Source organism: Dromaius novaehollandiae, chromosome 7 (assembly GCF_036370855.1).
Source record: "Dromaius novaehollandiae isolate bDroNov1 chromosome 7, bDroNov1.hap1, whole genome shotgun sequence".
Taxonomy (NCBI): Eukaryota; Metazoa; Chordata; class Aves; order Casuariiformes; family Dromaiidae; genus Dromaius; species Dromaius novaehollandiae.
In genome coordinates this window covers 37,454,534-37,467,520 of record NC_088104.1, presented here as the reverse complement: position 1 = coordinate 37,467,520, position 12,987 = coordinate 37,454,534, and the positions used below count along the sequence as shown (strand labels likewise).

The 12,987-nt window shown below is 39.4% G+C and overlaps 1 protein-coding gene across 1 annotated transcript in view; it reads right to left on the bottom strand.

Annotated features, from left to right (window-relative positions):
• Positions 1–5,110: 5,110 nt before the first annotated feature.
• BMPR2 (bone morphogenetic protein receptor type 2) overlaps positions 5,111–12,987 on the bottom strand; it is a 116,063-nt gene continuing 108,186 nt past the window's right edge. Inside the window, exon 14 of the mRNA XM_064515208.1 lies at positions 5,111–12,701. Coding sequence (XP_064371278.1) covers positions 12,451–12,701 — 251 coding nt within the window. The 3' untranslated portion in view covers positions 5,111–12,450. The remainder of the gene's footprint in view (positions 12,702–12,987) is intronic.

The following is a 12,987-nucleotide window of genomic DNA, read 5'->3' as shown; positions in this document are numbered from 1 at the left end:
CCTGAGCACACTTGCTGCACCCTGAAGAAAACAAACCCAATGTACAAGAGCTGCTGCTCAGCTCTGCCATACTCTGGCCCTGAGCCAACAGTCTCCCAAGTGGCATGGGAAAGCAGCCCACGAGGGATGCCAGCCTGCCAGTCTGCTGTGCCTCCCTGCCTCCTCTCTCCAGCGGAGTTCAGTTCCTCTGCCTGCCTCCTGCACCCCGACCTGGGCTAGGGGGAGGCTTCCCAAGTCTACAGCTTGTGCTCACTGCTGTTTTGCAGCAGCAGAACTTGTGAGTACTTCCTGTGGCTGGCTGCTATGCTAGAATAAACACTGTGCCTAAGAACAGGCATTTTTGATACTGCTACTTGCTGCTGTTTGGCTGCAAGCACCTGTATTCACTTATACCCTTAATTCATGGCTCATGCAATTAGATGGAATTACCTCAGGATCACAGGGTAAAGCTTAAACTCATAATATACTTGCATTCTTGGTTTCCAGAATTTGGACAATAAATAAAATTAGCCTGCTATTATTGATGATTTTAAGCCAGCTGCATGTCCCTGAAGCCTGATTCATCATTTTTAATCAGCCTGCAAAAAAATATCTTGGCATAGCAACAGTAATGCAGCTTCCCAATAAATATGTTCCACTATACATAAGCAGAGATCCATCAAGGCTTCCTACAGGAGACGCATTTGCCACCTATATACATCTTGGTTGCACCAGTAAAACTGATGTGTGCAACAGCAACAGGGACCGCATTGACTGCAGTCAGCCCTAGAACAGTGATTTGTATCAGACTTGGTTTTACATAGCCCAGAGAGCTGGAGGCGCTACAAGTTGTTCTTTATAACTCTCTGCAGGGCACAGTTATTGCCTCTCCCATGAGAAGCACCAGAGAGAGAGAGACTGGTAAAATACTGGTCACTGCAAAAAATACATGCTAGCCACCAGTAACAACACCAGCCACAGAGCACAAACTCACCTCACTTCTTACAAAGTGCACAGAGTTCTGGGCATATTAAACTATCTTATGAAAAATGTGTTTCTAGTTATTCTGCTTAGGAACTCTACTAGTGTGGGGTATTAACTTCTGGCAAACAAAGGCTGCACTAAGTGAGAGAGGGAAGCAAAAAGAGCCTGTACCATTCCTAGGAGCTGCTTACAGGCCTGTTGCAAGCATGGCACTGATAAGATGGGCTGTATAACTGCTGTTACCTCTTTGATTTTATCACGATGCCCTAGACTATGAGCCTTTTCCTATTAGCACTTGGCAGAGGACACAAAGAAATAGGTCAAAGACAAGTGCTGAAACTTACCATGTTGCTAATGCGTGAAACAAGTATTTCTATCCTCCCTCCGTGCTCTTTCAGCTTCCTCAAATCCACCTCATGCATCTTGGGACACTGCACACTGGCTTTTACCCAAAACTGTACCTGCTCTGTACTAAGTACATGTGCACATGCCCAAAGGTGCCTGAGCCATGGTACGGAGGTTTGGGAAGCTGCTGTCTTTCCCATCAGGAACTGAAATGCACCTAGCTCAATTTCCAACCTTTCTCAATATTTGCATCCCTAAAATTTTCTGGTGCCTGTGTGAGCCCATCTAGGATGCCACCTGCTCAGATGTTGTGTAGTAAATACAGACGTGCTTCCCTCGGTGATCTTCCACAGAGGGCTGCCCCAGAGTCTACCAGCTGTCCTCAGGGAGCGTTGTTGTTTTCTTTGTAAAGGAAGCATGAAACACTCGCAAAGCATGACGTGGGAGTAGATTTGTGGATTTCTCCCAGATCTTTCCCATAGTCCTGAGATCTGAAGAAAGGAAGATCCCCTGACATAAAAGCAGAAGGCCTGAGGGAGCTGGTTAAATTCTAAGAATCAAAATGTTTCAGCTCCTAGTTTGAAGGAGAATGGTAATCTTTCAGGCTAATGTTAAAAGCTGAGTTCATACATGAACAAACAGTTTGGTATATTAGAGTTTTCCTGCCAGTGAAAATTAACCTTCTTAGCCAATAGAACATGTTTTGGGTCATGGTAGGGAGCAGATGTCTATAATCTCTTGCACGTGGAGAATTTCCATAACATCAGAATTAGCAAGAAGTAAATGGGGGGGAAAAAAACTGAATGGAAACAAGTGAAAGACTGATGTGGCTGCATTCGACAAAGTACGTTCTGCAGCTGCATCACTGGTCTGGAACAAAGGGGAACGTAATTATTATTGTTTTACTTTCATTTCCCATTAGCAAAACAAAAGTCCAATAAAAAAGGGTTTTTTTTCTGCAGGAGAGGGCTGGCTGAGGTAAGTGCATGAGGTCACACAGGGAAATTGCTAAGGGTACTATTTCTTAAGTCTGAGTAGCTCACACACCCAGTAAAAAACGTATCAGTAAAATTCAGCAGCAATGCATTGTTACTGCAGAGCTGACTCAAGGCTTCTCAGATGCCCCGAGGATAAAACTCAGCTGCACCTGCCAGGGGTAGGGCAGGACTTGGCTGCTCTTGCTGCCAGCAAGGAGTGATATTTGCAGGGGGGGCTTCACCACCACCCCACACACAGGCTCCCAGGCCTGCCTTGGTGGTGGCAGCAGCAGCCTGGCCTTCCAGGGCACTAGGGAAGAGGGAATGGGCATAAAGGGAAGGTTGTTTTTGTTATGTTGATCAGGTCAGCATCCCTCCCCTGACTTACTGCAGTGCTGCCACGGGCTCCTGTCCCCTACACCAGCTCTTTGTGTCCAGACAGCTCAGTGACAGTGGTGGGAGCTTGAGGCTTCTGAAGTCCTCCCAGGAGCAGCTCCAAGAAAGTTAAATTTACTGTGAGAGTGTAGCCAGGAGAGAGTCAGTGGGGGCCAGGGACACCTGGCCTTCGTGGGATACAGGAAGCTATGTGAAGCTCTTGCTTCTCTTGAGCACAGCAGGCCCATTCCTCTGCTGCCCTGCAGATCCAGCCTGGAACGTTTTGGGAGGTTGCCTCCTGCCCAAAAAGGAAGTGAGGCTTGTCATGGCCCCTCCCTGTAGCCAGGGATTTCTAGATTCGCTTGGGGGAATGTGATTTGTGGTATGATCATGTGTCCAGCCCACGCACTGCTTGCCTTAGCTTATTGCTTCATCCTCATTCATGACACCAAGAAATGAAGCTACATTGTCTCTCTTCTTGGTTTGTGTTATGGAGGTAACTCATCACCCACAGAGATGTTGGACTTGCAACGCTTTCTTACATGCTTGCAAAAATCAATAGTCACTGTTGATATAAAGACAAATCGCCAAGAATCAAGTAATGAGCAGAGATGTAAACACCAGAGCGACAGGGGTGAATGATGGGACCCTCCAATCTGTGTGTGATGGGAAGTGCTGAAGCAAATGAGATCCCACAGTACGGCTGGTTGATGCTTTAAGGAGGAAGTTGTGTGTTGCAGCACTGTAAGGCCTGTGACGCTTGTACTACTGTGTTATGCAGTTGGTGCTAATATGGAATCCATTCCCAAGGCCAGTCCAGGGGATGCTGGGAGGGGACCCAAAGAGAAGAGGAGTTCACAACTCTGGTGACATGGCATTAGGTTGAGTTTAGTTAGTTTGTGTAAGACCTTGCCTCAGAGCTGTGGTGACCATCTCCCAAGTGAGCTTGCAGTGCCTTGGTAGCCCCAGCCAGCGCTGCTCAGTTTGTATTCCAAAAGGAGGGGGAGAACTGACTTCCCTCCACTTATACTGGCATTAAACAGAATGGCTGTCTCTCACAGCTCAGCTGGCATTTGGATGGCTAGAAAGGGCACAAAAGATGGTTTAAAGGGAAGATTTGTTTAATATTTTCCTTCTGCTTAGGAAGGGATGACTTAGTGCTGGTGCTACTCAGTTCTCAGGACTGTTTTGCAGGGCGGCATTCATTTCCTTCTGTTCTCCCCATGCACAAGTTCCATGTCCCAAAGCCTGAGCTCCCTGCCCTTTGCCTTAGTGGCAATCAAACCCTGGAGCACTAACCCCCTCTCACACTTAGCAGTGGTCCCACAAGAGATGAGAAAGCTCTCTCTGGTCTTGGTCAGAAGAGACCAAATAAACAGTGTCACCTGTGTACAGGTACAGCGTAGCTATCATTTGTATGGTGGTGATTCCCAATAATGGCTCAGCTTGAAGTTCCCCCCAGATATGACTGGGAGAAGGGAAACTAGAGGAAGAGCTCTTCACTGCAAAGTAAAAATAGATAAACAAAAAGATCCCAGACAACTCCTTCAAATGAAGTTCTTGCATCAGGAATTGAAAAACACCCAGAACACCAGGCAGTGAAACAAGGCAGACTGCAGTGGAGTAAAGACCATTCTCTTTCCAGAACCTTACCTTCATGTGGCCTAGCAGACAAGAAGCTCCTGGGTTGGACTAGTCAGTGCAGGAAGTTCACAGGGTCCTTGCGCAGACTTAATCCATCTCTTCCAGTTCTGATGGGTAGGACAGCAACTTTGGTCTGGGAAAGCTGCTGCTTGTAAGGATGTCAAGACATTGTGTCCTCAAGGGGAAAGAGTGCAACACTTTGTGTGGGAAGGACAGGGGGCTGCAATCTTAGTTCTTGTCCCAAATGCAGAGGTTGTTGTTTGTTGTGCTTCTCCCACATGCTTGGTTGTCATGAATCCCACAGTCCATCCAAGTTCAGCCAAACCAAAAGTGAAGGGGAAAAGTATTTAGTTAAAATCTGCAACCGTATGAGGCCTCTCTCCCCCCCCCCCCCCGTTTTTTTTTGCTTTGCTTTGTTTTTCTTCATTAAACACTTAGTCCACAGACAAGGAGTAACAAGAGGCCCTACAAGGCCTACTGCTTTGAAACACCCACAAACTATATTTAGTTGCCAATGCAAGCATCCTAACTAGTCCACCAGTGATAATAGGCAGAAAAGCAAGCAGAGGCACTGCATTCATGCAGCAGAGGCAAGCCCTAATTGTTTCACACTGTTATCCGATAACAGTGCAATGTGTAATCTGTCACATGCCTAAGGTGTCTGAAGGTCCTATTCAGCCTTCAGTAATGAAGTAGTTCCTCATCCTTCAGCCAAAGAAACACAGCTCCAACAGCAGTTTTCCTCTGGGAGCATATCTTATTTCTCATGGCTAACAATACCATGAAAAACGCACAAAAGACCATGCTTTTTGTCATTAATATGATCTTTAATAAATGGAATAATGCACCATTTTACAGCAAGCCATTTCTTTTAGACCTAAAGAATAGCCTTTTAAATGTTCTTATCCAATGTCTCTGTATCAATACAATCTCTTTATTTAGGTTTATATATAACAAAGCAATTCTTACAAGTATTCATAGAAAACTCTGTAGTGGCTTTAACAATGTCAGCTTTCATAGTGGCATCCACAGATGATTAAAAAACAAAAATTAGCTTTTTATTTCATACTCACACTGTTCCATGAAACACAACTTATACAGCATAGCAAGGGTATTGGGCAGCTTATATAAAAGAAATAACTGAAAGCAATTATTTATAAATTCATACATGATATTTCCTCAGTTATTTGAGAGGAAAAAACAAAAATACCCGTTAACAGAAGGGTTCTGATGAGACTCCATATTCTAGGGTTTTTCCCCCTCCTCCCCAGAAACGCTCGCTCAGAAATTAATGCTCTTTTTACAGTCTTTCATAAAGAAAAAGGCAGTTTCACGTCTCCTTATTTCAGCTTCTACAGAACACCAAACCCTAGAAATCAGTCTTTGCCATGTTCATTTTCCTTTTATACTGCATTTGGGGGGAAAATAATGAACAGTGATTGTAAAATATGATTCCAGCTTATATAAATGTGAATAGAGCACACTTTCCTCTAGAGACAAAAAGCAGACAAGAAACATTACATATAAACCTTTTTTAAATACATTTCAACATTGTGAAAGAGAGAGAAGAGCCACAAATCAGAAATTGTCAGGAAAGTGACAAATGAAAGTCAGCTGTAACTTGGACTTGCCTGTTTCTTTGTTTTTGTAACTGTTTAAAAATTACTGAAACATTAACTATTTTCCTTTCTTTTGAATAAACACGATTGAAGTATGATACTTCATGATACAGTTCTGAAGCACAAAAAAGTGAATCAAGTGCTCTAGAAATAAACCTCACAATTTCCTGCTCCGTCTTAAAAACAGGTAGGTGAATAGGCTAAAAAAGTTGACTTTTGGGAGGCCTTAAAACTAGTAAGCTATAAAAAGTAACTATTTCTACTTTAAAATAATTACCATGCAAGAGGCTATGCTCCTGAAGGATGTTACATAATGTAGCTGCAGAAGACTGCAAGGATTTTGAAGATATCTTTCTTTATCGTGACAGTTACTGAATCTGTTGAAACATGACCTATGTATTGAAGTTAACGAACTGAGTGACTTGCGATTTTACATGATTACCGATCAATATGCTTTTTAAAATATCTGACAATTACATTATAAATTAACATAACTCCAACTGGTTCCTGGTTATTATGCAAATATATAGATTAAACCACAGTGAAATAAATAGAAATTGCCATAAAAAGTACTTCCATATTAGTAATTCACTACAGCTGTGACTAAATCAGACCTGTACTAAGCCCAGATCAACATAAAAGGGCTTTGGTGTAAATGAGAACTTATCTTGAAACCTTCCATTATTGCTCCCACTGGTGCAGTTCCACTTCTTGACAGAAACCGCAGCTGAACTGGTACTGACCCAGCGCGACAGCCTGACTCAAGGCATCAGCCAACACTCCGCAAACATCAATACCCAGGGTCAGCCCCCACCCTCTAACATTCCGCCTTGGCCTTCCCAGCACTAACACGCGTGAGAAAATATGAACACCAGCATCAGCTGAACCCAATCCTCCTTCAGTCAAAATCAATGGCAGACTCTTCTTTGATTTCAATAGCAAGCATCAACTGATTAGATGCTGATTTCCTGAGATACACTGGGGCCAAACAGAGCTCCCATTTTGATTCGAAGGAGGGCCTGAATCCATGTGTTTATCTGCAGAACTGGATGTTCTGCTCCCAGTTTTAGTGAGTACAGAAGAAATCTCAAAACGAGAAATCTGATTTGTTACTATTTCACATCCAAGCTAAACCTAATTTAGAAAAAAACCAAACCAAAACAAAAGAGGGACTTATTTCTACAGCTTGAGGCCTTATATGACAATATACAAGCCTAAAAAGTAATTTCTCCCCATTGGATTTAATGGCCTAAGAACCTTATGTTTAAATGGCAACCACACACATAACCATAGCTACTATATAACAAAAGCCTTGCAAAAATTATCATACTTATGAATTTTGGATTTCTTTCAGACTTAACTGATATCTTTAAAGGAGCAACCTTAAATTACTCAGCTTCAGCTGAGGTTCAGATCAAGTGCATTCCCATCTTTCTTTCAAGAATAAATTCATTCCACCTAAACAATCAATGACAGGTCTGTTCTGAGAGATCTTACACTGCTGAACTAAGTGTCACAGACTGAGCCCAATATGTATCGTAATGTACTAAAGACAACTTAAAAATGGCTTATGAAAAACAGCACTATACTTCTACACCACTGCTACCATCTGATACTGTAACCCACAGAATTTAATCCTGGAATTTATGCATGACATACATATGCATTGTAATACATATAGAGTTTACATAAAAATATGTATTTAGCTCCATTGCCATAGGTATAGCTTTTTCAAGGAACAAAGGACTATAGCTGAACACAAAATAAGTTCATGGGAAAAGGGAGGTTATATAATATATTTATCTGTTAAAATGGATATTGGGAGGTCAGATTGCAACACTCAAACTAATTGATCCTATGTCAAACTTCATAGATAAATTGTTCCAAATTTTCAAATTTAACAGACATTGAGTCAGTTATGCTTGGCAATTACTGTTTCAGTGCTTAAAAACATTCTCTGTTTCAGCAATGGGAACTTTATCATTTTTATACAAGTAAAAATTACAGCATACCACAAGACATTTTTCCTGTAATGACTACATATGTGAATTTAAAAATTCTCTTTAATTAGGCTAGAACTTTTCATAACAACATTTCAAGGGCAAAATGGCTGTGATCTTTTGAGTATTTCCCACAGAAGAAAATTACCATCTGAACATAAACCCAGTAATATTACACTAATGGACTTTTTTTTTAAAATAACACTCTCAAAAGTACTTTAGGGATATCATTAGAGCAAAAAGCATGATCCCAAAAATCAGCCTAACACTGAAACTATGCCATGTATAATGTGTACAACATGTATTTTCTAAATACCTAGTCATTAATATCAAGTTTTGCGCAATAATCTCCTCCACACATATACTGAACCCCCTTATACTCCTTCCTCAGGCAGCTAGGATTAAACATTTATTTTGGAAAAAGCTGATAGATGGAGGATATGTATTTTCTAATCATATTTATAATTTTTATTAATTCCTAAAACCTGCCAGCATCCATCTTGCATTGTTTTTTGTCCCTAACAGACTGAAAAAAATGAAATTGTGTTGCCTTTGAAAATTAGGTAACTTTATAGATGCAAAGAACACTTAAACTGCAGTAAGAAAGCAAAACACAGATAAACATGATTTTCAATTGAAATGTACCTTGTTCCGGAGAATATTATAATGATGAAAATACCAATTAGTTTTCTTTTAAATTGAGAATTCATTTACCTTTAGCTATGTAATTTAAGTGCATCTGAGAGTTCCAAGAATGGCATTTTTATTACTAACTGTTTAACACATGAAGCTATAGACCATTGTGAGCAAATTCAGGGGAAGTGTTCCAGATAATCTGACTTGTAAATATCAATTTTAGAAGAAAATAAATTTCACTATGCAGCCATGTTTGCATAAATGGTTAGAATTCACATTCTAAACGCTGTAATGTTGATGAGCATCTCTATTATAGGAAATAGAAAAACAGGCGATGTATTTAGCCTAAGCAAATCTTTTAGCTTCAATTATTGTGTGATTTTTCTGAAATCAGTAAGGTTTTGGATTTTGGCTTAGGTACACAAACATCACAAATGTTTGCTGTAACATTTTACTTGAATTACACATTATAAATTACCATAGCAAATATTCTACTGTTGCCTATTTGACAGTGGCACAGTTCAGTTATTTATGCTATTTATCTTGTCTGCAGTATACATCAGAAATTGATAGAAAACCACCAGCTTTCATAACTAATCCTTTTTTCCTTAAAAAAACAAAAACCACAAAGAAATAAAACACATTCCACCCCCCCCCCCGCCCCAGATAATAGTATATTAATCAACTATCATCCATATGTATCTGATCTGTAGAATTCTCTTAGATGTCTTTCAGTCATTTAAGGATGATTCCCCAAGGTACTTTTGTGAGACACAATTCAATGTCATTCAGTTTTAGAGAATATATGCTGTAGAGACTGGATTGTTTGCTGTGAGCAAAAAAGGGCATTAATAAATTAAGCATAAAAACCACGCTGTGCTAATCTGATCTCATCTGGCTGTGGCAGAATCAGAATATATTAGTACCTACTTAAGAGTTCATTTTGATTGACCTTTAAAAATAAACAGCTTTTCTTTATTTAATCTATAAGGTACTTTGGGATAAAGTAAACCTTGCTATCAATGTTACAAATTATACTTATCCATAGTAGATTATATAGCATGTTTTTTCTTTTACTTATTGATTCTTCCCAAAGGCTTTTCACCAAGTGATAGAAAAAGATAAAGGAAATTAAATTATTGTGTTTGTTTTGAGAATCTGTAAGAAAAACTGCAGAACTGCAGAAGGACCTTTCCATCTGGTATATCATTTTATTAAAATCTTTTGACTGCATTGAGCATAAAAAGTTGGATTTCTTATAAAGGATTGCCCTGAAAAGAAAGGCTAGAAGAATGGTGTAAAACTGTCTTAGCAGAAAGAAGCAGTACTTAGAGTAAATAACTTTTCTTTCCCTAGAGTGTTTCAAGTTAGATAAAAGTGTCCTACATATGCTTTTCAGACCACATTCTGCAATGCTGATAGAAGATACGTGTTAGGCAAAGCAAAAAGTCTTTGGAAAAGGAGTGAAGAATCTTCGACATGCATGATACAGTGATCATCAAAAAACAACGTACTGTACTCCAGACATTCAACTGTAGACCCAAAGAAGTCCAAATGAGATAAAAAACACAGCCAACATTACAAACAGCATGCCAAAAAATCTTATTCAGATCTTGAAAGCCAGCTGAGCAAATGGCAGGTTTACAACACCTGCGATGCGAGATTGCAGCAGATGGCAAGCTGGAGAGTGAATTAAGAATAAAACCAGAGAAAGGCTGTCTTTTTGAAGAGGGGAGATGTAACTGTATTTGCACATCAGGATAACAGAATTATGCCTCAGAGAAGAAAGGTATTACCTGAAGTACAACAGAGATGAGACCATAGCAAGTTCAGAGTCTCTCATGGCTTATATTTCTACAGCTATGCTGAATCAGGGACTGGGTATATAGCGTTACCTCTTGGAGATATCTAGGAGAATCTAAGAAGTATTTAAGGAACATCAAGATAGGAAATCACAGAAATCAGGTATAAACAAGGGAGTTTGGGAAACAGCAAGAATCAGATATAGGAAAGCATATATTATATATGCCGGTTATATCATCGGATGTGAAAGAACAGAGTTGGCAAAGTTTACCTCATGGGAAAAAAAATACAATAGCAAGGAAACAAATGAGCTTGAAAGCATGCAACATTTGTTTCACTCAACTCAAAGTGGACATGCTGGGGGAGGCAATGGTTGGCTAGCAATATTCTGCATAGGAGTTTGGCATGCTGACTGAATAGATTTTCTGTCTTTGCACATAACCAGTTTTCAGATGCAGTGATAAAACTTTACTCAGTACTAAAGACTGACATATGTTATATACTTTTAATGTAAATAGGTTTTAAGGAATTTTTTTCAATCAGAAAGAATATTTCTCAAGCTAAAAGTCTTAGGTGGAAGGGGGGTTTGGCCAGTGAGGAAATTAATTTTCTTTCAGTAGACAGCAAAAATGATCATTGTAATAATGTTATAATAATAATAATAGTTTACTTGAGAAGATAATGTTTACTTGAGAAGATGAAAAAACAATTTATCTCAATAGATATTACATTCATGACCACTGACACCTAAAATCAATGTGTGGAGTGTTATGTACAAAGTTCTAACCAGAGAAACAAAACAATTCTCACCCCAAAACACTCATAACCATGAATTTTAAAAGCATGCATTAAATTTTAACAAGATGAATAAGAGGCTCTAAAAAATGATGGGAAGAAGAGTTTTAACTCAGCAACAACAGCCAATTAGGATGCACCTACTTGCATAAGTAATCAGACTGATTTTACCTCAGACTTTCTGTAGGAGGTAAATCCTGAAAGATTTGTGACTCATCACGATCAAGATTCATGATTTTTTCCCCCCTCTATGTAAACAAAATATCTTAGCAACCTATCTTCACTAGAGCTTTTAAGTACGACAGTCATTAAGGTATCTGATAAAAATGTATTTTTCAATGTACATTTTTAGTGATCTAAATAAGGTTTTACATAAATACAAAGGCTGAAACTGCACACAAAATAAAATGGAAAAAATGGCTGACATTCTGTTTCCTTACATTTGTTCAATGTTTTGCTATTCAGAACTTCACAGGCTAGCATCTACTACTATAAAGGAAACACATTTAGATTTGGAAGGATTAAAGGAAAGGTACTGAGCTCTTTTTTTTTGTTGTTCCTTTTTAAAAGCCCTTTCAAGTTGGGAAAATTCATGCATTGTCACCTCAGAGCACAATGTGATACAGGCAGCTGCTTCAAGCTGGCTACGGTGTGCAAAGTTCACTGTCATGACTGGCTGACTGCTCAACTGTCAGGGAAAAATTAACAAATACTCACAGAAAGGGGAACATGTGGCAGTTTTAGAAACACACTTTTCAATAAAGCATACTGTGAACTATAGACTATTGCACATTTCAACATGACACAAGAAAAATAAGGGTTCAAAAGAGAATACACTTTTTAACATAGAAATATACAGACTAGCTTGTGCACAGAAATCAAAACATGGTTACAAGACACCACTGCAGTCAAACCTGTCTTATAGTCTGCTTATGATCTTAGTGACCTTAAGAAACTGGTCCAAACTGATTATCAGCAATATTTTTTTGTTACTTTTTTTTAAAAAAATATTTTGAGACCACATTTTTGATACACATATATATATTCCGTGGTCAAAACAGACAGACTTAACTTTAGCGATACTAAATAAAAGTGCAAAAACGTTCAAAAAATAAAACAAAATAAAAAAATATGGAAGCATAAGCTAAAAATTTTCTGCATAGCTGAAATCTATTTAAAGCGAGTCCTTGGTAGGGGTTGCTGACAGGAGGAGAAAGCAGTTTTTTAAAATGTCTTCTGCATGTTTGTTTCAAATAATGCAAAAAAAGGTCATCTGTCGACTTTTAAAGTATTTCACAGGCAGTTCACTCCTGTGTCCTTAGATACCATTGTGGTGGCAGTGCCTCCTTCTGCAAGATAAACAGCAGTGCTGGATTTGGAGTGGACTGCCCGGTCACTGCCGTTATTGTTGACCTCGCAGTGCAGCGGTTCAGTGGAGATGACCCATGTTGAAGGACGCCACCGCTTAAGTGAGTATGGAGTTTTCACACGTTTCTTGATCTTTTCTCCTGAGCCTGATTTGCCATCCTGTGAGGAGTCACCTACTGAAGAAGAAAAGAAAAAAAGAAAGAAAGAAAAAAAGCATTATGAGGAAGATTATGCTGGAGAGTTCAGGGTTGTTACTCAGGCAATAGATGAACGACATCTTATCAAGATAAGCACCTGTCTGGCAGAGGCATGACAGGTATATGAACTACAGTAGCTGCCACTAAAACAAAGGATCAGATTCTGTTCTCTGTCAGAAATTACTTCAGTGAAGTAATTTGGGTTACCTTGAACGTGCATTGGCAAACAGCAAAATCAGCATTTCCCTTTGAGTAGCTTTTGCAA